Source organism: Gavialis gangeticus, unplaced genomic scaffold (assembly GCF_001723915.1).
Source record: "Gavialis gangeticus isolate Ggan-Ray unplaced genomic scaffold, GavGan_comp1, whole genome shotgun sequence".
Lineage (NCBI taxonomy): Eukaryota > Metazoa > Chordata > Crocodylia > Gavialidae > Gavialis > Gavialis gangeticus.
The window spans coordinates 183,389,602-183,413,328 of record NW_017729022.1 but is presented as its reverse complement, the minus strand read 5'-3'; the positions used below and the strand labels follow the sequence as shown (position 1 = coordinate 183,413,328).

At 40.4% G+C, this 23,727-nt stretch overlaps 1 protein-coding gene across 1 annotated transcript in view; it reads right to left on the bottom strand.

The window, feature by feature from the left end:
• Window positions 1-23,727, bottom strand: part of USP34 (ubiquitin specific peptidase 34) — a 237,910-nt gene that overhangs the window by 117,618 nt on the left and 96,565 nt on the right. Inside the window, exons 25-34 of the mRNA XM_019516623.1 lie at window positions 17,179-17,279; window positions 14,201-14,410; window positions 12,954-13,079; window positions 8,555-8,677; window positions 8,370-8,453; window positions 7,840-7,926; window positions 4,957-5,157; window positions 2,555-2,637; window positions 1,186-1,226; window positions 251-375 (exon numbers count right to left, since the gene is read on the bottom strand). Of these exons, the coding sequence (XP_019372168.1) occupies window positions 251-375; window positions 1,186-1,226; window positions 2,555-2,637; window positions 4,957-5,157; window positions 7,840-7,926; window positions 8,370-8,453; window positions 8,555-8,677; window positions 12,954-13,079; window positions 14,201-14,410; window positions 17,179-17,279 (1,181 nt within the window). The remainder of the gene's footprint in view (window positions 1-250; window positions 376-1,185; window positions 1,227-2,554; window positions 2,638-4,956; window positions 5,158-7,839; window positions 7,927-8,369; window positions 8,454-8,554; window positions 8,678-12,953; window positions 13,080-14,200; window positions 14,411-17,178; window positions 17,280-23,727) is intronic.

Genomic DNA, 23,727 nt, shown 5'->3' with positions numbered 1-23,727 from the left:
GGCTAGGGTCTGGAACCAGCTTCCATGTGAGGTGGTGCAGGCTCCCACCCTGGGGGTTTTTAAGAGGAGGTTGGATGACCACCTTATTGGGGTCATTTGACCCCAGTGCTCTTCCTGCCATGGCAGGGGGTCGGACTAGATGATCTGCTCAGGTCCCTTCCGACCCTAGAAACTATGAAACTATGAAAAGGACTAAATCTTGCCCATAATATATTAAACTAACTAATATGCAAATATCTCTTCATCTTACCTCTGGAATGAGAAGGGTGAGTTTCTTTAGCCAATCTTGTAAATGATCGCTGTCTGCCAAACTGGATTTCACCAAAGAACAGCAGTGAGCCCAACTCACCAAAAGCCACATTGAATAATGAGTAACTAAGGGGAAATCAGGTGGAAAAAAAATACTATGACTTCCAATGAAGAAGACTTCTGTTTGAAGAGTCAGAGCACAAAAGAATATTACATCTCTAATTGTGATACTGAGTGAAAACAGAATCGCTTTAGGCATCTAGGATGCTAACAAACCTAAAAAAAATTATTAATTTCTTTACCAATTGCTGATGATCACTCTAAGTTAGTGACGCTCTATTAAGACAATACCACTCTGATGTGCAATTCCCTTCCTGCTTCCTTACAGTTTAAGGTGCTGAGGGGGTAATTTCCTGACAGATTATATTAGCACAAACTTTGGCATTCCTTCAGTCGGCTTTGCCCTCCATGCCTCTTTCTTCCCCTTACCAAGGGCCTAATTTTGCCAGGTGATATATATGTGTTATGAGAATTCTGACTCCTCTAAGAAAACCATGGAGACATGACTCACAGAACAGGAAGAAAGGGGGTTCCTTCCAAGAAAAGGCCTAACACTAAGGGGAGACACCTGTATATTTGTATACATGGGGAATAAATTTACCAGGCAGTTCTCTTAAACAGGATCCTCCTTGAAACTATGCTGCAATTTAGAATTTGTACTTAATTAAAAATATCCAGAGGAGGTAGATGGTAAAAATACTGTCCACATTCCTCCAATGATATGAACCCAAACCTGAAGCACAGTAGCTAGCTGAGAACAAAAAATTGCAATTTCACACTCCTTTACATTAGTTGGCATGAATCAAACCCATAGATTTTTATAATCTATACCACTTTCATTATTACCACTGAACAAGTATTTTTAGTAAAACTAACCTTCATGTCTTGACCTGTGATCCGACTGAGCTTTCAAGACCCTAGGCAAAGAAGAAAAACAAAACAAAACAAAACAAAACACAACACAATATCAGTTAAATGCTACTAAAAACATAACTGAGACATTACACGCAGAAATGCCAGAACTGAAAAAATATTGTTCTCACATTCACTTAAAATGCATTCTTTCTGTCAAAGTAAATATAATTTAAAGTGTAGTTTTACTTTGAAATGTGTGTAGTAAAGACATTCTAAGATGGCATATTTACTGACCCTGAATAGCTACGATTATTATTTTACAGCAAGAAAACCCCAAAATTAAATGTGATCTTACACATATAGGAGGTACATTAACAAAGACCAGGGGTTTCAAATTTGTTGGCTCCATGGACCGAATCCAGACTATGGGGCTTCCTGCTGGCAGGATGACCTGTGAGCAGTGGCAGCAGTGTTAATCACCATGGCTGTGGAAGCCACGATTTCAGCACAGGTCTGGAACCATGGGAGTTAACATGGCTGCTACATGCCTACACCTCCTCTTTTTTTCCCCTTAGTTGCCAGGGGTGACTAAACCTCTGGCATCAAGGCGATAAGCCCTGAGTTCCAAATCTAGTCCATGGAGGTAGGTGGCCAGCCTATGAGAAGCCCCCACAGCCATACTACCTGTGCAGCTCATGTTTGACACCCCTAACAGACTAATGTTTCTTGCAGTCCAAACTAGAACACATAAGGTTTCCAAATTATAGTTTGTGTTTGCTGATCAGATTTATAAGTAACCTGTATGTGCACCGGACACCTATTTTATATCTTCCTTAAATTCTGTAACTTCATTTTTACTTAAATTCAGTCACAACCAAGTTTGTGGATGGAATAAAGTAATAAACATATAGGAAGACAGAACCACACTATGAAGCAACTTACAGCAATATCAGAAATGGAGAATGCAATGAATACAGAGCATTAAGTTACTAAGTGTATACAAATATTATTGACATAAAATCAGGGATGGGAAAAAGAACAAATGTGAACCACCACAGAACCAGAATTCAAATTATTTCATTTTAATGTTTTCTCTTTCACACTGTCCTGCAATCAATTATTCCAACTACTGAAGAGAAAGTCAGAAAATGCTCTTAGGATGGAAAAGGTGCATGAAAAGATCCTTCTTTTATTGTGGTCCACCACATGAAGTAAGTTTAAGAACAACTTGACTAAATTAAATGACAGGGAAGTTTACAGCTATCATTTAGCTTGTCTTTCACACCTTTTATTCATGCTTGGCTGTAGAAAAATGAACTTTTATATTTAAAGCTACCATGAAAATGCCCACACCTTATAAATCTTGCTACAAAAATAAAATGCATCATACCTAGGTGCCAAGTTGTCATATGTATAAGCAACAGACATAAGCCGCTGAATCAAACTGGTTCCCTGGACAAGTACAAGAAATACCTTTCAAAAAATTGAAGTCAAAAGAAAAAACAGAAAAGAAACAGTTAATACAAACAGCAGTGGGTTTTTTTAATTATACATATTTTGTGATTTTTTAAACTGCCCCCCAAGCTGTGTTCTTGCATGCATGCATGTTAGCAAGATTGATATTAATTCTATACTTAAAACTGTATTATAATTAATCAGAACTAAAATCCTTTTGAATTCATTCAGTAAAATATAAAAGCAAATGTCCAATCTGGCACTAAAACTCTTCCAGAAATGGCTGAACTTTCAATTCAATTCTTGCAGTAAAAATACTCTTGGTTTTGAAATGTAAACTATTAAAATACTTCCTTTTAAAATTAAGGCTTGTTTTTTCTGCTATTTCCATGGAATTCTCTAACTCAACAAGTACATGTTCCTTGAGCTCCAAATGTTATTCATTAATTCACCATTAGACTATGTCAAGCACAGACTATCTACAGCATAATGGATTAACCTTATTTAAAAGTTGGCTTGTTCATTTTTTAAACTGTCAAAATCTTCACCAATGGAAGGTGATACACCTCAAGTTACAAACAAACTATACCGGTGACTGGATAATCCATCATCTAATCCTTCATTGATAATAAATCCAAGTTTCTGGCCCTCCTGGTTGTAAATAAATTTTGACAATACAAACACAAGGCAACTTACACTTTCCTTCTTAATTATAAAGATGGAAGCTATTTTTAAAAAAGAAGTCTGAAGATAGTCTCTTGGAACATGAATTTAACAAAAAATCTGCACGACAAAGACTGCTCTCAGTGATGCTTATGAGATGTAAAAAGTTATAACAGCATTGTAAATCTCATTAAAATACTAATGCATTTTATACATAGCCTATACAGTAAAGGTTCCTACAGTCTAAATTTCTGTTTTAACACAATACTTCCAGTAGAGTTATGTGCTAGCCTCGCTAACAATATTTAAAGACAAATGGGTTATCATGTGCATAACAGCAATCTCATCTTCAATGAGTATCTTGAATTGGCAGAGACCGAAATAATATTAGCCAAATTCTACAGCTTGACACATGGGAAATTAGTATACAGGGGAGTTAGAGTGTGAACTGACATGGCACTAGCTCTGTACATGGACACACTTGTGCATACTAAGATGCTTTTGTAAAGAGTAGCTTCCAAAATGAAGCAAGCTACCTTTCACTTAGTGCACTAAGGCCCCCTCTACATGTGCAGGTAAAGGTGCAAGTGGATCTAATGTGTGATCCACACAATTGCACCTCCTGCTATGCAATATGTGCATGGCAGGAGGCACAATTGTGAGATTGTACATTAGATCCATCATGCCTTATTGTCAGGGTAGGGCGGAGCCTGATCCTGGGCTCTCCCAACATTGGCAAGAAGCAGGCACCCATAGCTGGGAGTCCCCTTTGCTAAGTAAGGCTGCACAACGTGCAGCCAAAACCCAGAGCCTGTCAGCTGCGGGGTCCCTGGGTCCCAGCTGCCTGTGAGGTACAGCTTGGATCCAGTGCCCTATCAGCTGCAGAGGTCTCAATCCCAGCTGTGGGTGAGGCACAGCTGGGACCAAGTGCCTCATGTGGGTCTGGGAGTTTCATGCATAGCCAAGCATTGGGGAACACAGCAACCATGATCTTCTGGGCTCAGGAGTTGCATCCTGTTATCTGATGGGCTCCCAACCACAGGGGAGACTCTGCTACATGTGCAAATTATAGCTGGATGCTCAATAGCAATGAATTATAAGGTTAGCACACATTTCTGAGGTCTAACTTTATAGATGGTTGGAGCTTATTATTGTATGATAGCTACTTTGCATGTGTAGCCAATCTCAAGGTAATTGCATGATTAACCAGTTAATTCCACAATGCTTGTAACATGTGGAAGGGGCCTAAGTCTCTGCAAAGGGAATTACCACAGAAGGTACCAGCACAATGTATGAGTGAGAAGCTGTCATAAATAAAAGGAATTGATTAAAGCAAGAAATAACACAAACAATGAAAAAGCAAATCGCCACAAACATGCAGAAATACCAATTCATATACTGTTAACATTAAAGCTTATAAAACTACAGGTCTTAGAACAATGATACAAAATTAATTTCTAATTAAAATTAGGTGGTAGGAGCCACCACAAGCATTTTGATTAATTTAAATAGCTTTTTCACTAAGCTATTTTTTATTTATATTACTCTTTTTCTATTTTTCATCATTAGAATAAAAGATCATAAGGTTTTATATCTCACATTACCTTCAAATTGTAAAAGACATGATTTTCCTAAAATTTAAAAAAGTATACACGTATGTTACTTGTTTCCTACCTCTGTGAGACGAGGTATACGAAGACCCTTGGCATGGTCGCTGGCAGTCTTCCTGGACTTGCCTGGCCACGTTCTTTTCCTGTGGCTTTCTGCCACTCCAGCCCAAGCAAAGACATCATGATAAGCCAAATCCAGATCTGAAGGATCAACTGCAAACTGGCATATCAACTTCAGCAAGCAGGCAAGACAGTCTAGCTGCCACTGTGAAGAAGAAGAAAATTTAATTTTCCTTTTGCAGAAATTTACTCCACAAACAATTTATTGCTTATGCTGGAACTTCAATGCTACAAAGCTTAAACAACACACTAACTAACAAGACCTAATAAGACTTATTTTTAAGTCTTAAAGATTTTAAGAGGGGTTGGATTGAACTCTTTTTTCATTACAATGAGGAAGGTTATAGGAGCTAGTCTAAATTAGCAGTGCATTTAGGAGATCATCTGATGTGTGAACTAATAAAAGGAAAATATGATAGCGCATTCAATTGTACAGTCAACATTTTCCAGTATTTATACTGGAATATATCTGATATATTAAATAGAAACCACATTAAAAATAACATTGTACATTTTATTTCCTTCTAGAGTTCCCACTTCCAAGAGTCTCAGTTGTGCTGCTATGCCTCTGCCCAGCACCACCAGCAGGAGTTGCATGAAAACAGTGTAGGTTCAAAACACACACAAGAGTTCCACTGAAGTTTGAGACACTAGAGGTCCAGAAATCTGTGCTAGCGTGTTTATTGCAGGACTGATGGTGCATCTTATGGCCCTGATAGATGTTACATTTATTTATGTAATTGTGTTAATCATATCATATATGATAACATGCCACACATTCACATATAATTCTATACATGTTTATATTGATATAGACATGTTCTACATTAGTTATGCTCTACACTGTATTTCTATAGATATATCTAGAACATCTTTGTGGCAGATATGCAGCATGCCTTAAAACTAAATGTGTGGCACATGTCAGACCTGAAGCTGCCCCTTACCTGATCCTGAAACACAGCTGAGTGTCTAGTTTGAGCAGGGGGCATCCTCAAGGTCTGAGACACGACTGCCCCTGCCTGATCCCCAGGTTTCCAAGTGGAAAGCAGCCTGGATTTCTATGGTGGGAGTGAGCATAGAGTAGTCCTGAGTCTAAACTGCATGCGCAGTTTTTGAAAGCTGAGGGCACCAGGACCCACAACCAGAAAGCTTCTCCCCGATCTCAAGTTTCCCACACTTTGGGCCTTTAATAACCATGTGTGTAGCCCAGCTGAGCTGTATACAGTGGTTAAAAGCTTGAGGTGCCAGCTCTCACCATCTAAGGTTCCCCAAGCTTTAAAAAAAAAAAAAATCACACAGGCAGCCCAGCTGAGCTAAGCATTTGGATCCGATACATGGGCTGCCCTGGGTTCAGGACACAGCTGCCTACAGCTCAATCCCAGTGAATTAATCTGGAAGCAGCATAGGGTTTAGGTTCAGCCCCAGCAGCTGGGCAATTTGTATCCGCATAACCACATGTTCCAATCCAAACATCATGCATCCTACCATGCATGGTGACATGGCAGGACATGTGATATTTTGGGGTACAGCATAACATTCCTCAGATCCAAATCACTCTATTAATTCATAAATGCCAGGGCCTTCATCAAAAAACTTATGTGTATGATCCACTAAGGCTCTAAATCAATTTTCTTTGCAAGTTAGGGATAGAGAGAGACAGTCTCCTCTCTCCAATTGCTGTTCAAATGCCTGTTCCAGCAGATGTCAAGCGCCACAGGAGTAGAAAAGTATATCAAGTATTTTATATTAAAAAAAAAAAAAAAGCAAAATTTGAAAACCCAAGGCCCAAAACAACCATTCTCACTTCAAAACTGTATATAAACTCCGTTTTCTAGTATTAGAGAAACTTTAAAATCCTAAATTGTGACCAATATTTAAACCCTGAGAAGTTATTTACTATTGAAATGATCACACTAAAAAAAACTGAACAAACTCAGTCTAACCGACACAAACAAAAAAAGAAACTCAAACTGTAAAACAATATCCAGCATGAGATAAATTTATCTCAGATTAACTGACAGACAAAAATGATGAAAGACAAAATTATATGTAATCAATTAACACTAAAGTGCAGTGTTAGGAAATGTCTACATTTAAACCCTTAGCCATAATGCTGCTGTATTATCTTGGTGACTGTCATAGATTAGGAACCAAGAAATTCTGATTGCTGGAATGGAAGAAAAAGAGATACCACTGACAAAGTTGATTTTTAAGGCTGTAGTGCAGTGACAGACTTCTCTTCCAGTCCACAGACCAAACATCCTTCTAAAAAATACACTGGTTTCCCACATTTGTAGTAAGTATTAGCAAACTGATACCCTGATCCTGCAACTGCATTGGTGCAGCTAAGAGTTCCCAGTGCCTGGATCCACAACTTTACTCCAGGAAAGCATTATCAATATGTACTGGCCTTTTATATCTACAAACTAGATTTTTTCTTCTTACGAACTACAGGAAAAAAAAGCAAAAATAAACACAGAAAAAAATATAAAAATGTGATCATAAAACAAAGATAAGTCAGAAATAGAAAAGCTAAAGGTTTTAAAGGGCATATGAAAATTACAATTACATGAACAATGTTACGTTCGAGAAAAATACACCGAAGTATGTGGAAATGTTTACTGGCATAAATTTAGCAATGGGTTTCTATGAGTTACAGATGGAAAAACAATCAACTGATCAGCTGCAACTTTCAGTGTTCATTTTCTATTTTCCATTTCTTCTCATTTATTGAATTCTGCAAGTAAACATAACAACAGCTGCCAGTCACAGAAGTACTTAAAAGCAGCTACCTCAGAACTTGTTACCACAGTGAATAATCACCTACCACAGTCCATGATTCCTGCTCTTTAGGCTCTAGAATTCCAGAATTAAAAATTTCTAACAACTGTTGAAGCCCTCCAGCAGCAACAAACTGTAAGTAAATCATGACAGCAATGTCAGAAAAAGCAGGTACACAGGATATTTAAAAACTGCTTGCCTCAGCACAAGCAATAAATTTAACTGCTAGAAATAAAATATTGATAAAGTATGCAGCTACTTATTTCCTGTGTCCTTCAGAAAATATTTGTACACAAGTATAATAAACTGACAGGCCTGATTTTATGGGGAAAAAAGCATTGTGGTAAAAATGTAATATTCTTTTTTTTCATTCACCATTTACCCCAGAACTTGCGATTTTCTGACAAAATGTTCTATGCAAAAACCATTATATGCTGATAAAATGGATGCAAGATTAATGGACTCCTAAGGGTTAAGTAATATCTGACAATTTACATTAACTTAAAACAGAATTCTTTTACATACTTGTAAAAAATCTCTATTAAATATTACAAAACACTTCAACAAAGATCAAACCTTGCAGCTCCAGGTATTTTTACTATTTTCTATTTGATCTTCACTTGAATCATCTGAGTCTGGGTAAAGGTCACTGTAACTTCCCTAAGGATAAACAGGAAAATTAACCCCACAACAACTGATAAAATTTTGAATTTACAGACTTAAACATGTATTTTTGTCTTCTATCTAAGAAACTGTATTACCGTAGATTCTCGCCTTATTCTTCTGTTTGGCTTGCCCAGGGCTTCAATAATTTCAAGTGCATACAAAAGTTTATGGGCACTTTTTATTCGCAGAAGATCTTTCCAATTAAAACCATCATTTCCCTTTAAAAAAAAAGTTAAGAGAATTAAATAAATGCTGACCCTCTTAAGGAAGGAAAACAACAGAATTTAAGAGATGGTGGCAAGTTTGGCAGTTTTCACATTTTATGTACCTTTAAACTGAAATTTTATGATTAGAAAACTGACAACTTCAGATACACCTACTTCACAATCTGAATAATAAAGTACAGTAAGAATTTTCGTAACCTTCCAACATAATTAAAAGTTACTATAGCACATCCACTATGACACAAATAATTTTTAAAGGTAAAAAACTTCAGCAAAAAGTAGCCAACTGGCATGTCTCAAATTATAAGTTCAGCTCTCAGTTCATTACACAGGACCCAAAAAGGGCCTTAATACATAATTAATATTGAAAAAGTGTACTTTTCATCTCTTTATATCTTTAAAATAAGCAGCAAACTTCTTCATTATGCAAGATAAACTAAGTTGGAAGCTATAATTTTCAGAAAGTTCTCATTGTGGAAAAAAAAATAGATCGTAGTATAATAAACATCCATTTTAGCTTTCAGTACCACAAAAACCATAAAAAAATCAAAACAACTGATGTATTTTAAAAATATTTTACTAATATGAGCATGCTGAGATTATCTGATGATTTCTTTATTTACACCAACCTTCCTCAATGCCCCAAACTTTGAAGGAACCTCTGTAAAATCATTAAAAAGGGCAGTTTTGATTGCTCATTATTACACAGAACACAGAATACACAGCCAACTCTTTCCTTCCCACCCTTCCCCCACAACTTCTTCAAAAAAAAGCAATATGCTAAATTCTTAAAATTTCAAACCAGAATTCCAAGATTAAAAGACTATCAATATTATACACTGAAAAGAACAACTTTATCTAACCTAATCAACAGTAAAAAATTACCATTCAGGTCAACTTTGTTTAGAGAAAACAAAAATATGTCTAAATTAAACTTACTTGTTTAATAAATATTACAACTCCAACAAAGATTGCTGGCACCTGAATGTCATAAAAAGTATAGACAAGGTTCTCTGGGAAAATGTGATATCTTATTAGACCAACTAAACAGGTGGAAAAATTGTTCTTTGCAAGTTTTCAGGCACAAACACCCTTCTTCAGGCAGAGGGAGAATCTGCTGGTGTTATGGGTTCTCCATGGAGTAATAGAAGTCAATATGCAAAATAGGCAGTCCAACTGAAAAATTATCTGTGGTCAGTGCATTTAATGAGGAAATTCACGTACATATAGGTGAAGACTTTGGCATAAATCCCTTAGGGTTGTCTGTCTGAGAATTGTTGCATTTAAGTTCAATTGGTTCTTATTTTACTTAGGTAGTGACACCTGTACCACAACCCATCCCATATTCTAATACACCATTTACTGGTAGTCACAATTAAAAGGAATCCTCACAAATCTGAACCTCTTACCATCAATCAATGGGTATTAAAATGCCTGTCCATTTCCAATAACTGTCAACTCTGAATGTATCAGTTGCGCATCTTACTATGTGTCCCCCCATACCATCCCTAGATCTAGCTGGCTTACACTGGAAGATTTATATCTTATCGTATTTGTTTGTTCTCAAGACATTAAAAAGCTCCCAAAAGTACCTGGGAATTCAGTTCTCCCTGTAAATCATCCCAGTAAAATTTAACTGCAAAGTTCAATGGTTAAGTACAGACAGTCAAAAAGCCCACAGCTGAATCGATTCAATCTTTGCGAGATTTTTTAAACTGCATAGATTGAACCAATAAGCAAGTGAACTCATGTTCACTTTTCAAACAGGAAAGGCAGTCTGGGGGCACTAGCCTGCTAGCCACTGCAGAGAGCCTGAGCCCTCTGATTCCCCAAGCCACAGCCCCAGTACAGGCTCCTCCTTCCTCCCAGCCAGCCTAGAGGCTGAGAAGGAGGTGTAGCAAAGGGACTCCAGCCCCGCTCCAAGCCTGGAGGGTGGGGTAGAGCCAAGCCCCAGTTCAGGCTTCTCTCTCCGCCCAGCCAGCCAGGAGGCTGAGAAGGGGCATGGCTCCTAGCTCCCAGCTCTGGAACTGGAGCCAAGCCCTGGTGCAGGCGTCTCTTCTCCCCCATACCCCTCAGCCAGCCCAGAGGCTGAGAAGCGGACATGGTTCCCAGCTCCTGGCTCTGGGCGACAGAGTCAAGCTCCCCCTGCAGACTCCGCCACCGCTCCCATGGCTGGCAGTACCCAACTGGGGGTCTGGTGCTGAGCCAGAGGGACAAGTTTCTCCTCCCCACACCCTGCTCAGCCACCCAGAAGACTGATATCAGGCTAGGGAGCAGAGGGGTGGGGCAAACCCTGTTGGCTGGAGTAGACAGCACAGTCCAGGGCTGCAAAGCATCATGGGATCCTGGGGGACTTTGAGTTGACTTGAATAAGGAGGGGATCTGGGACTGAAGCTCCATAAACCAGTTTGAACTAAATCAGTTAACTCTAATACTACATTAAATCAGGTTTATCTTAAACCAGTTTCAGCCATTTTGAAAGCACTGAACTTCAGTTGTTACAGATTTAAACCAGTTTCTGATCACTTAAACCTGTTTGTGTGCAACTTGTATCCCTAGCCAAAAAGACAAAATTGAAGTAGATCCATATGTTACAAAATGTTGTCTTCACTACAATAATATACCATATTTCTCCCAACCAAAACCATAAAAATAAGTGTATCCACAATTAATACAAGTTTTACTATAAACAAGTTATATATGCCAAGAACAATGGGTTGTTGTTGTGTGTAGGGGTGCAGCGATAGAGATTTTTGAGCTGATACCTATGGCCAATTTTTAAGGAGCCATATCGGCCAATACCTATCTGATTTCAATATGCAGCTGCACAGCTTGGAGACCAGTTTTGATATGCAGCTTGGGAAGGGGTAGGGGAGGCAGACTGAGGCCCCTGTGGTGAGGGAGGGAGTGGGGCAGGAGCAGGCACTACTCAGCCAGGGCAGGACAGGGTGCAGGACAGAGCTGTGAACGGCTTGTCCGGGAGGCATGAGGGGGGGCAGGTCCTGACACTGCATGCACCCCAGGAGAGCATGGGGGAGGGGGTGCCCCTGGATCTGTGCACAGGGGGAGGGTGGGCTGCTGCTATGGGCTGGGGCTGGGCCAGCACTGGCTCTTCCTGGCAAGGGGCTGGGCTGGCCTGCACTCAGGGTGGGAGGTGGCAGCACTGGGAGGGTGGCTACGGGGAAGGGGAGGCCGCAGCCACCCCAAAATTCACAGTAGCCCCCTCCCAGAGCTGCCACTGCCTGCCTTGAGTGCAGCCTGGCCCAGCCCCTCTCCAGGAAGAGCTCGGTGCCAGCCTGGTCCTAGCCCACAATGGCAGCCCACCCTCTCCCTGCATGCAGATCTGGGGACACCCCCCCCATGCCCTCCCAGGGTACACATAGCTGCAGGAGCTGCCCCCTCCCTGGGTCCCCCGAACGAGCCGCTCGTGACTGTCCCACACCCCACCCGAGCAGTGCCTGCACCTGCCCTACTCCCTCCCTCACCATGGGGGCCTTGATATGCCCCCCTCCCCATGAGCATGCTGCCACTGCACGCTTGCATGGAGCATTTATCAGCCACATCAGGCAAAAAAAGCTGATTTCCAATACTGTCAATTTTCCCTATATCTGTGCCAATCCAATATGGGACCAATGTATTGGTGCACCTCTAGTTGTGTGTTTATTATTATGCAAAGCTGCAACAAGGAATTTCAAAACAAGACCTTTACAAAGACAAATGATAACATAAGATTCAGTTGTAAAGGCATTTAAATTTGAGAACAATATTCTTAGCAGTATTTCTTTAACTTTAAGAAATAATTTTATTCTACTGCTAGAACACCCCAAAAACTTGAAAATAAAAGTACTGTATCCACTTGCTTGCATTGATCAACCAACATCTGAGATTAATGTGAACCAATGAAGTTACTAAACTAAGATTCATTAACGATTTTCAGTAAATTCCTTTTAGAAATGTTATTTCCTTTAAATGTGCAAATCAGCTGTAGGCACATTTAAATGACTGCTGAACAAAGTAACACAATAGGTCAAAGTGGTCCCTTCCCCTTTTATTTTATCACTCTACCCAATACAGGCAGAATAAAATATATTTTTCTCCATTACCTGTCCTGGTGTTTCATTATTTGGAATGTTTTCCTTCATATATTAAAAATTTCCTGCATGCAATCATCAGTTATTTTCTATTTATTTCATCGTTCATCTTTAGGAAAGCCATAAAAATTCTAATGGAATTGCAGCTATAGCCATTAAAATTAGCAACATCAGTTTACCTGTTCTTCAGAAATATTTTGGAATGCCTGTAACATGTTAGGGCATGTAGGCAGAAGCATTAACAGTTCCCAAACACGCCTGGACAGGTTTTCTGCATGAAGGTGGAGTTCTTCACATCTGGCACTCTAACACACAAAACAATTATTAGTATTAAAATGTTGTTTATTATTAATAAATAATAAATCTAGGATTGCTTTGCAATTCATATTTAAATAAAAGTTAATTTCCAAATTAAACTTTAAACAATATTTATAAACAAAGCATGCTGATTTAGGTCTCAATAGGCATGCCTACACGTGCAATTAATGTGACTGAATTTACTTTGGCGCAATCTGTGCTGGAGTAAACTCATTCAGGCTCAGCGTCTCAAAGCGAACCCAGTGACTTGATCAAACTGAGCCCAGATGGAGCTGTTTAATCCAGGGACGCTCCTGATCTGCCCTGGTGCCCTACACTTTCGACTGACTGGGTGCAATCTGCACCCATGGCGCTGTCTATACATTTGTTTAATCACAGTTATTTACTCTGGTGTAGGACAGCTCTTGTGTCTGATGAAACTGCCATAGGCCATTATAAATTAGTCTACTGCACCTTAATTGTGGTACATGTGTAGATGGTGACACTTTACTGCAAACCGAATTAGTCTTCTCCACAGTAAAGTACACGTGTAGACATGCCCAAAGTGACTAAAGGATTTGGAGTTACTCTATGCACTGTGCTATAAAACTATGCAAAAAAATTTCAATGCAAACTAATATTGGAATTAAATAAACAACATTTTGTGCAAATATAGTCCCAATGCAACTTCTTCGGCTTCTATGTAGTTACACAACTTTACAACTTGTCTTTCAAATCCCCTAAGGCATCACTTTTCAACAGTACATATCCTGTCTGGAGTTTCACATTTTTAGAACTCACAGAACATTTAGGAAACTTTGTAAATGTCACAACAGATGGATTATTAAAAAGCTCAAATATCCAGAAGGTAAGTGTAATAAAAATAATAAACCAATGAAATTCAGTATAAAGATATCAGAATTTACATACACGCACACACCTATAACTGTATATTTAATTATATATGCACATATATGTATGCATGCATATATACATTCATATATAAAATATATACGTATATACACATATGGGTACCATGGTAACACCAGAAATAGACTGGAGAGAGAAAACAGATTTAATTGCATTAGATGACCTGTAATCACCGTAATTAAGATTACTTTAAAATTACCTCACTATCTTCCATAGCCACTTCTCCGGAAGGTGGTTTAAAAGATGCAAGCATCTCTAACAAATCAAACAGGGTGGTAAGATGAGGTTCTTGCAAAAGTAAAAGCATTGGAATATTGTCCTTTTGAGGAGGAGGTAGGCAAGATGCTGGAAGCTGAACACCTTCACCTTTACGTTCTCTTCTTGGTGCACCCAAAGATACAAACACCATCTAAAAATAAAGGGTGGAGAGAGAAAGGGAGAGACAAGTTGAGTCATACCTCAAAAGGCCAAAGATCCACCTGTTGTCTATCAGTCCAGTGGGCTAGCATAGTTACGCATTACAGGTTCTGTAACCATCACCATGCAAAGTAGTGACACCGGGCACTTGCAGATGTAAAAGAGCCCCCCAAAACCTGGTGCTTTACTTTAAACTCAGTGCACTGAGCCCCACAATGCCCAGGAAAGGCTGCACGTTACTTCAACCCAGCTTATCCAATGTCTGTAAAGATCAGGCACATTCATGGGGCTTTCCTGGCACTTTTATCTAATAGCATGTTTATCTAATCAGCTTTAGCTAAAAGCACCAAAAAGCTTGCTGAAGCACACAATCTTTTAGATGCTGCAGAGCCAGGCTGAAATAACGTGCTGCTTCTTCGGCATGGGGTTTTTTGTTTTTCAGGTTTTTTTAATTCTGCAAGTAACCATTGGTAATATCAAGTCCAGCCCCCTTTGACTACTTAGCTGTATGATCAGGTACCCATCACAGTTGGGTCAACCATGAATGACCTTCAAAAGTCCGTTGTGAGATTCAAATTCATTTTTGTGTCAATATGTTTACCATATTTTTTTTAAAGTTATCTTTTGAATAAGAAAAGAAATAAGAATCTAATTTTGAAGTATACATGAACATCTCTGCTGTTGATCTTTTACTTAATGTATCAGTGTATAATAACCCCAAAACTACATATATTGGACTGTACTAGAGGTCTGCTTTGCCTTTGTCCTCCACAGGAAGCCTATTAAACATACAAGTGTGTGAAAAACATTTCTAATCAGATTTTTTCAATTTGCTTGTTAAAAACTCCTCCTTAAGTCTATCCTATTAAGGGCAGAGGGGGAGGGGGGAGGTGGGGAGGGTGTATACAGTGGTTGGTTCCTTCAACTCCCAGGGGTTAGAAAGGTACACTGACAACCTCCTTTCCAAAAACGCAGATATAAGCACATGTTTGGAAAGGGGGCTGGATTCGCCCCCAGGCTAAGTACAGACAGTCACAAAGCCTCAGGCTGAATCGATTCAGTCTTCTCAAGTTAATCTACGCTGCATAGATTGAACAGATAAGCAAGTAAACAGACATTCACTTCTGATTCCAGAAATGCAGCCACATGCCTGCAGTGCCCCAGGCCAGAAGCTGGGGGAGGGGCACTAGAGCATACCTTCCTGCTCAACAGAAGCAGACAGTTTGGTCCAAAGCTAACTCACCCACCCTGGGGGAGGAGGTTGTAGGGGCGGTCCATCTGGGGATGCTGGGGGACTGTAAGTTAACTTGAATCTGGATGGGATCTTGGACAGAAGTTCAATAAACTGATTTAACTTAAATCAGTTAAGTCTGATACTACATCCATCCAGGTTTATCTTAAACTGGTTTTAGCCATTTTGAAAGCAGTTTATGTGAACTGAACTTCTTTCGTTACAGATCTGAACTACTTTCTGATCACTTATACCAGTTTATGTACTTTCTGTCCCTAGTCCCAGAGGATGCTTGCTAATCCCCTGCACAAAATACTGATAAGGGTTGCAAGCCTCTATAGCCCTTTATAGTAAAGAGGCTCTGCATGTAAAGCATTTAGAGAATGCTCTGGCTTCAAACATTAGAAAAGAAAAACATGGTGAAAGCTTGCGTGACTATGGCCCCTCCCGTTCCACTGCTAACGGGATAAGCTGCTTAGAGAAATTACCCTGAGTTTCAACTATTGGGCCCAACCTAGATGCCCAATTCTGCAATCATGCCTCTTTTCTTCTCAATAAAATAAAGCCCTGATTCGTCAGAGGGCTTGGTTCCTCACATCTCTGTGAAGATGAGTATTGGTAAACTAGCCAGGGCTAGTTTGCAAACACATGGCTAGTTTGCAGCCACAGCAAACAGCTGCATCAGACAGCTGACTAGAAAAGGATACCACTCACTCCTCTGATAAGCTGCTCTGCTCCAACTGAGTGGAGAAGCTGCATACTTTTTAGTAAAAGCTGTTAAGCATTTCACTCCTAATTCAGCAACCTGTTGAAAATAAATCATCCTGGAAACCATCCAGATACTTGTGATCTGAGTTTTACTGTGTATAAGATTAAATGCTTTATGTCAAATGAGTGCTTCACATTTTATATCTACCAAAACAATCAGAACCAGAAGTTGTTAAAACCACGCCTATCATTTTCAACAGCTGGACAACAGAGCAGCAGAACATAAATGTATGTCCACAGGAACTGGAGGTACTATTTTTGAAATAAGAAGAAGGTATGCTATGCATCAAGAAACAATAAATGGACTTCAGAAGATTTTTTAAGATGTTCCCAGAGAGAATTTTACTTTTCATCACCTGATACATTTAGGCTGCTTGCAGACATTAAAAAACACCCCCAATATGGCACTCTACTTTAAACTCAGTGTGGGCCCAGCACATGCCCAAAAGAGTCGTTGCGGTAGTTGGACCTGGCGCGCCCAATGTCTGTATAGGTCAGGTGCTTTAGTGCGGCTTTCTTGGTGCTTTTATCCAATAGCTGATTGAAGCAGCTTTAGAGAAATGTACCAGAAAGCCCCACTGTATATACAGACACTGTAGAGCTGGTTCAAAGTAACACGCTGCTTCTTCTGATAAAATGTAGTTTTTTGGGTTTTTTTAAATGTCTGCAAGCAGCATTACTGATTATATTACTTAACACAAAAAAAACAGCACGTCAAGTGATCGTATTATATTTGTCTGTAATCTGCACACTGGTAATACCTGCATATCCTTAAAGCCCAATTCATGGAGTGTTTTTTCATCATAATCAGTTGTTAGCTCATGCCCAGATGAAATCATTCTCACGGGTCCCATTAGGCCACCTACAATAAGTAACAATGCAGTGAATTTCTGGAACCATGATTTCATTATCTGGCTATTTTAAAAGTCAAATTAATATCAGTATTGACATGGAGTCTATTGACATAAAAGAAACATCATTTTATAACAGTTTCCTGGTAACAGAGTTTTCCCACTGACTGCAAAGAACTCTGGATCAGGCCCTAAATATTGCTTTAGTTTGATACAATAATACCTTGTAATAAAAAGGCAACCCTCTCCCCAAAATATCACATAATATATGGTTTTCCACTGGAAAGTGGAAAGAAGGTAATAGATTATGATAGCTCAGGTGAGGTTCAGTACTGTCTGGGATGAAAAATTACTTCATCAGCTTTATTTTAAATGGTAACAGTTTTAACAAGGTTTAAATACCATCAGATTTTTTTTTAATGCTACAATTAAATCAGCCAAAAATGGTTCGTCGTTTATTTGGCAAGTGATTTAGTTATTAAATTCATTAGTGTCTTTGGGTACCTATACACGGGCAGCAAGGCTGCTCCGATGTGCTGGAATTTCAGTGTGTTGGAGCAGACTCAGTTAATTGAGTCTGCTGGAGCATGGCAATTGCCATGCTCTAGCAGCCAGCCTCCTGTGTCTCCTATATCAGCATCCCCACACTTAAAAATGGCAGCAGGGGCACTTAAAGCTCAAACAAGCTTTAGTTCAAGCACCCTGCCATCATTTTTAAGCACTAGGATGCTGATATACAACACACAACAGCGCTTTCATTAGAGCAGCTCTTGTAGCCACTCTAATTAAAGTGCCCCCCTCAAAGCACATGTTGAAGTGCCTCCTATGTCTATTTACAAATACATGGTTAAGTAAAAACTCATCCAATCTTAATGCAAAATGCCTGCATTACAGATTTTAAAATTCATTTTAAATTTCCCAGTAAGGATTCTACTACAGCAGTGATGAATTCTGGAAAATAATTATGATTATTAGATAAAAAGTGAGAAAGTATTTAAGAATCGACTTTCATGACACTGTGCAAAAGCCCAATATATAATAAGCTCTGTATTTGTCAGAAGAGATGAAACTGGACTTCCTCAGAGGGATTCACAAGCAACTGATACAACTGAGGAACTTAAGTTATGAAGTTTACTACCCAACCAGAATTTAAAAAAAAAAATAGCAATGAATTTGCAAACTATGTTCATCTATATTTATGAATGAAGAGTTAACATATCCCAAAATCAGAGTGCAAAAGGAAGTAATCCAATATAAAACTCACAGCAGCTTTAAAATTCTTTTGCAAGACACTGGTAAGAAAATCAGCCACAGAAAAAAGCAATGCAACACAAAAATGTAAGTTTGGACTGAAAAAAGGCATGTTATTCAAAGGCAAAAAGACACAAAAATGCCTTCCACAGAAGTCTGAATGTTGAACAAGACTTGTGAATGGTTAAAGACTTGTGAATGGTTAAAGGAAATACTTTTAAAAAGGTTAACTTAATTTACAGAGGGAAAGTGTGTAACCATGAAGTATCATGCATAATGAGTTTGTGTCCTGCACTAAACTGATGTATTAGTTACACCAGTTATTCTCACCTAAGGTGCTGTGGCACTGTGTGGTGCCATGAGATCCTTTTAAGGGTGCCATGGGGTGACAGAACATTAGCACTGTTAAGTATGAAAACATCTACACAGGATTCACAAGATAAATCCAAAGATTTCAAATAAGACTTCACAGTGTAGAAAACATTGTGACTTCTGGTTTTTTTGAGTTCTTTGTAACAAAAGAACTGCTCTATTATTTTTCTGTAATCAAGAAATGAGTGAAAGCTAAGAGCTACCATCTTCCAAGGAGCACCTTTACTCTAAAGAAGTTCAGAACTGAGCTACCCACCCAGGGACATCTAGCAAACAGAGCTATCATAGATCAAAGTATGTTATGCCTGGCACTCTTAAGCAGTTTCTTATGAGCGCATTCTTCTCCTAGTGCCAAACATTTCCATGACTGCCACTTTTAGACAGGGCCTCCAGGCTTTAGTAACCCTGGTTATCAGCATAGCTAATTTTGCTAGATTCACTTCAGAAATCTTCCCTCTTGTGAGCTTTATACACTGAAAACATATGCAGTAAAACAGTTCAGCCCTTTCAAGACAAAATTATAATGCTCAGAGAAGTGGGTTCAAACAACAAAGGCAACCTGCGTGCATGAACCTTACCTACCCTCTATTTTTTTTCCTACAATATTTTGGTTAATTCCCCTAAGCCTAAACTTCCTTAGGACTCAAAGCTGAGTGAAAGAGAGAGAGAAAATGAAAGGGTGCCGCAGGGTCCATCAGACTTTTGTTTATTAACTGCTACCACTCAGCATCACGTTTCCTTTCCAGGTAGCTGGAAGCTAACAAGAGGGGATTCATTCCCCTTTTAATAATATGCCAGGACCCACAGTTTACTCTCTGATAAGTTATTTCCTCCCCCCTTTTTGCTTCCTTTTTTGCCCAACAACCTCCTTTTATTTAATTCCATGCAGTCAAGCAGTATATCATCAAGCAAGTAAACTAAGGCACATAATGTTCACAGAAAACTCCCACATTATACACCCAAGCAAAGATTCCAAAACTAAAATAATAATTTGAGAAATCGGAATGAGACGCTTCTGCTTATGAAAAGAAAAAGTAGTTCCACAATTCCAGGTATAATTTTAAAGTGTTCAACATTTCAAAAAGTAATGTTCCTATGCCCTCAAGACTGATCTGGGAGATGACTAGAAGCCACAAAATATTAAGTTGACAGTACTGAAAGACAGCTAGGAGGAAACTTTAATGTGAATGCATCCAGTACTTACAGATATACTCCCAAAGTTTTGGCAGCTGGGCATTTTCAGACGCTCCCTTGACAGAGGCAAGTTGTCAAAAATATCAGAAATGTATGGCTTCAAAATTGCTTATCCAATCTTAGGACCTTGCTAGTAGCTTCCCTTCCAACGAGGAATAACTTATCTCAGTTTATTTTATTCTATTTAACATTTTATTCTCAACTCTTCTGTAAAATTTCCTTTTAAGATGTAAATTGGAGTTGACACCTAAGTGAACTCCATGAAAAATTGGTTTCTAACCTTAAGCACAGAGAAGCTGAATAAAGTAAAGGCTTGGGCAAAACAGCTGGAAATGGAATCCCCACCCAGATGATGAAAAGGAGCACAGGTCACCAAAGAGTACTGGAAGAGCCAAGTGGCGGGGAGAGATACCAGTCATGATTACAAAAAGAGCAAACAAATAAGAAAGTAGAAAAGGCTCGAAGAAAAGGCACACAGCTGAAAATTGAAAGCCTGAGGTCAGATCACGCAATAAAAATCAATTTCTAAAAACGGATAAATTTCCACTGGAAGAACTGAATAAAATTACATAAGGATACCAGGATTTGTACGCTGAATGAAGAGAGATAAATATTTCTAATATTCTGTCACCATGACTTAAAATGCTTTTAATTTGGCTGAAAGTTGACAAACACTACTTGAATTTCTACCTCACTCAGAACGACATAACCAGTTTTCAGTTTCCAAAAAACAAGAGCTGTTTTTTAGTAATAACTTTTCAATTGTGTTGTATTTAAATTGACACAGCAAAAGTCATCTGCTTCTTTAATATCAGAAAAAAGTAATGGATGAGAAGTTCAAAATATACAGATATATTATAAAGTAAATACTACAGGAAAAAAGCTCTCAAAAGGGTAAATGCATCATACAACCTCAAATCCTGTCCTCATATGTACAACTTCTAAAACTATTACGTATCATTTGCCTAGACACAATATCTAAAAGCCTAGTCACAGACTACAACTTCGTTGTATTAGGCACTGCACAATCCCCCCAAAAAGACAGCTCCTGCCTTAAAGATCTTGTAATCAAAGTAGACAAAAAATCACAAATGAAGGAGACCCAGAAACAAAGATAATGCTGGTCACTGTGTTAGGCAGAGCTCTCTACACTCTAGCAGCCTAGCTATAAAGTTTTATGATGGAGGCGATCTGAAGGCAGACAATGACATAGTTTGGCAGATGTTTAAGGGGGACTGATCTCAAGCATGGGGACAACATGGGGAAAAAAGCAGACAGGCAAGGTGGATCCATAGAGGGTGCAACAACATAGACTCATCCCCCTTTGGTTATTGCTCCACTCAGCAGGTGTACTAAGGGAGCCTCACATGCCCCAAGAAATGTCAGACTTTGCTGGAAGTCCTGTCTACAGGACAAATCTGGAAGGAGAGGAGTGAGCCAGTAAGAGGGAGGCTGGGGAAGAGGGGCAGGTGAGGATATTTTAAGGGGATAGGGTAAGAACTGTGGAGCCCTAGTTCAGGCTCCTGGGAGCCAAGGCACATGCTGCTCGTGGGGAAAGTGCCATCTCCTCTCCCCAACTCCCTTCCACACGGCCAGCATGACTGCTACTATCAGCTGTGTCCAGACAAGCGAGGCAGTGTGGTATGTGGTGCCACAAACATGTCTGCGGCGTCACATACCACACATTCAGATGTTCTCTGCAGTGCAAGGGAGCATTGGCCACGCATGCAGAAAAAAAAGGTGGAGCAGCGCAGGCACAGGCAGCACGCGTCGCTCAAAAGCAGAGCCAGGCCACCTGGAGCCATGGTGCGGCTGCTGGCCAGGCTCTGCATGGCAGAATTGCCACTGCTGCAGCTCTGGGATGCCCCCAGGTAAGGCTGTTGGGGCCAGCCCAGTGCTGGCCCCAGACTCCCATATCCTACCTAGGGTAACTTGCCATGCACCAAAGTGCACATGGCACAGGTGTTCCCTGGGGACAAACAGCAGCAGCACAAGGTGCACTGCTGTTACTTGTCCCTGGTGAACCAAACATCCAGTCATGTGAACGCAGCCATAGAGAGGAAACAGAAAGCACCAAAGCCAGCAGGGAATTAAGCAGTGTGAAGCCCTAGCCAGGCTCCCAGAGTTTCGGGCATGTGCCACTCTTGTGGAAAGTCCCAAACCCCTTTTCCCCATCCCCTCCATGTGGCTAGTGCTGCTACTGACATAAGGGAGCAAAACTACAGGTACCAAAGCCAGCAGGAAATGGGATCAGTGGCACAGAACCCTAAGCAAGTTTCCCAGGAGCCAGAGCAGCTGTTTCTCCTGGGGAAAGTCCTATACCCTCTATTCTCCCCTCTTTTCCATGTGGCCAGCACTGCTACAATGAGGGAGCAAACTGTCCACTGGGAAGCCAGCAGGAAATGGGTTGTGTAGCACAGCATCCTGAGCCCGGTTATTCAGAGTGCCACTCCTCCAGGCACATAGCTAGCTGGGCTCCACACCACAAGGCCCTGCAGCTGCAGAGAGAACAGCAGCAGGGAAAGGCAGCGCCTTCTATGGTATCCCAGAGCCATGTCTCTGCAACCCTCTTCACAACATTCCTAGGGCGCATCCACACATACAGGCACATGCACTTGCAGCAGCTCAAACAGAAGCAGAGCAAATTTGAGCTGGGTCTTTTTGCCTCAACGCACATGCCTGGATATGCACTTTAGTGTGGGTCAAATTGTGCCACTTGGGGCAAAATAACCCTGCAGCCAGGGGGAACTAGAGCTAGAGTATAAAAACCTGCCTGTGCTGGCCACAGCAGTATAAAAAGCTGCCCTGGCAAGTAGCTCAGGGCTACTTGCTCTCAGGAGTTTCTGGGGCCCGGCCAGTTGCTATCTGGGGACACTACCCTTTGTGCCAGCTGGACTGCTGAAGTAGCCCTGAGAGTTCCCTGTACCCTCTACCCACTGCAGAGTCTGGCAGTGGAGGCTGCTGCCTGGCTGTGACCTGCTGGCACCTGCGACAGCATGTGACCCCAAGGATGCGCACCTGCCAGAACTGGATGGGGACTATATGGCCAGTAGAGGCATCTGCACCTCTGGCTGCACAGTTGGCTTTTGTGTGGCACTACTGCCATGTGTGCCACCGCCTGGCCATCTGGGCAGCTATCGCCTGGAAGATGTTATCAGTGTGGTGGCCTGCTCTGAACTGTCAAAGCATGTCCTCTTGGCCCCAAGTAACCAGGAGGTCAGCCACCTCCAGCTGGGTCCTGGGTGTCAGCTCTGAGCAGGCTCCTCTGCCTGGGTCCTGCCACTTGGCTCACTAGCAGGAATTCTGGTGTTCTCTGTTTAAAAACTGCAAAATCCCTAATAGAAAAAATCCCAAAGTCACTCAATCAAATCAGTTGGGCAGTATCTTACTGATATATTTACAATGTTTAGGCAATTTGGAAGCCTACCAGTGCCTCTATCATCCTAATAAAATAAATTCTAAATATCTATACAGTTTGGCAGTTTACTTTTGGCTTTTTTGTCACAGAAAAGTCAGAGCTGCTCCTACCCTCTTTGCTCACCAGGATGCAAGCGAAGTAAGCCAGTGCCCTGCCCCTCACTCTCAACCCACAGCCTGCCCTTCACCCCAGTCCCCTCACTCCTGACCCACAGGGCCAGGTAT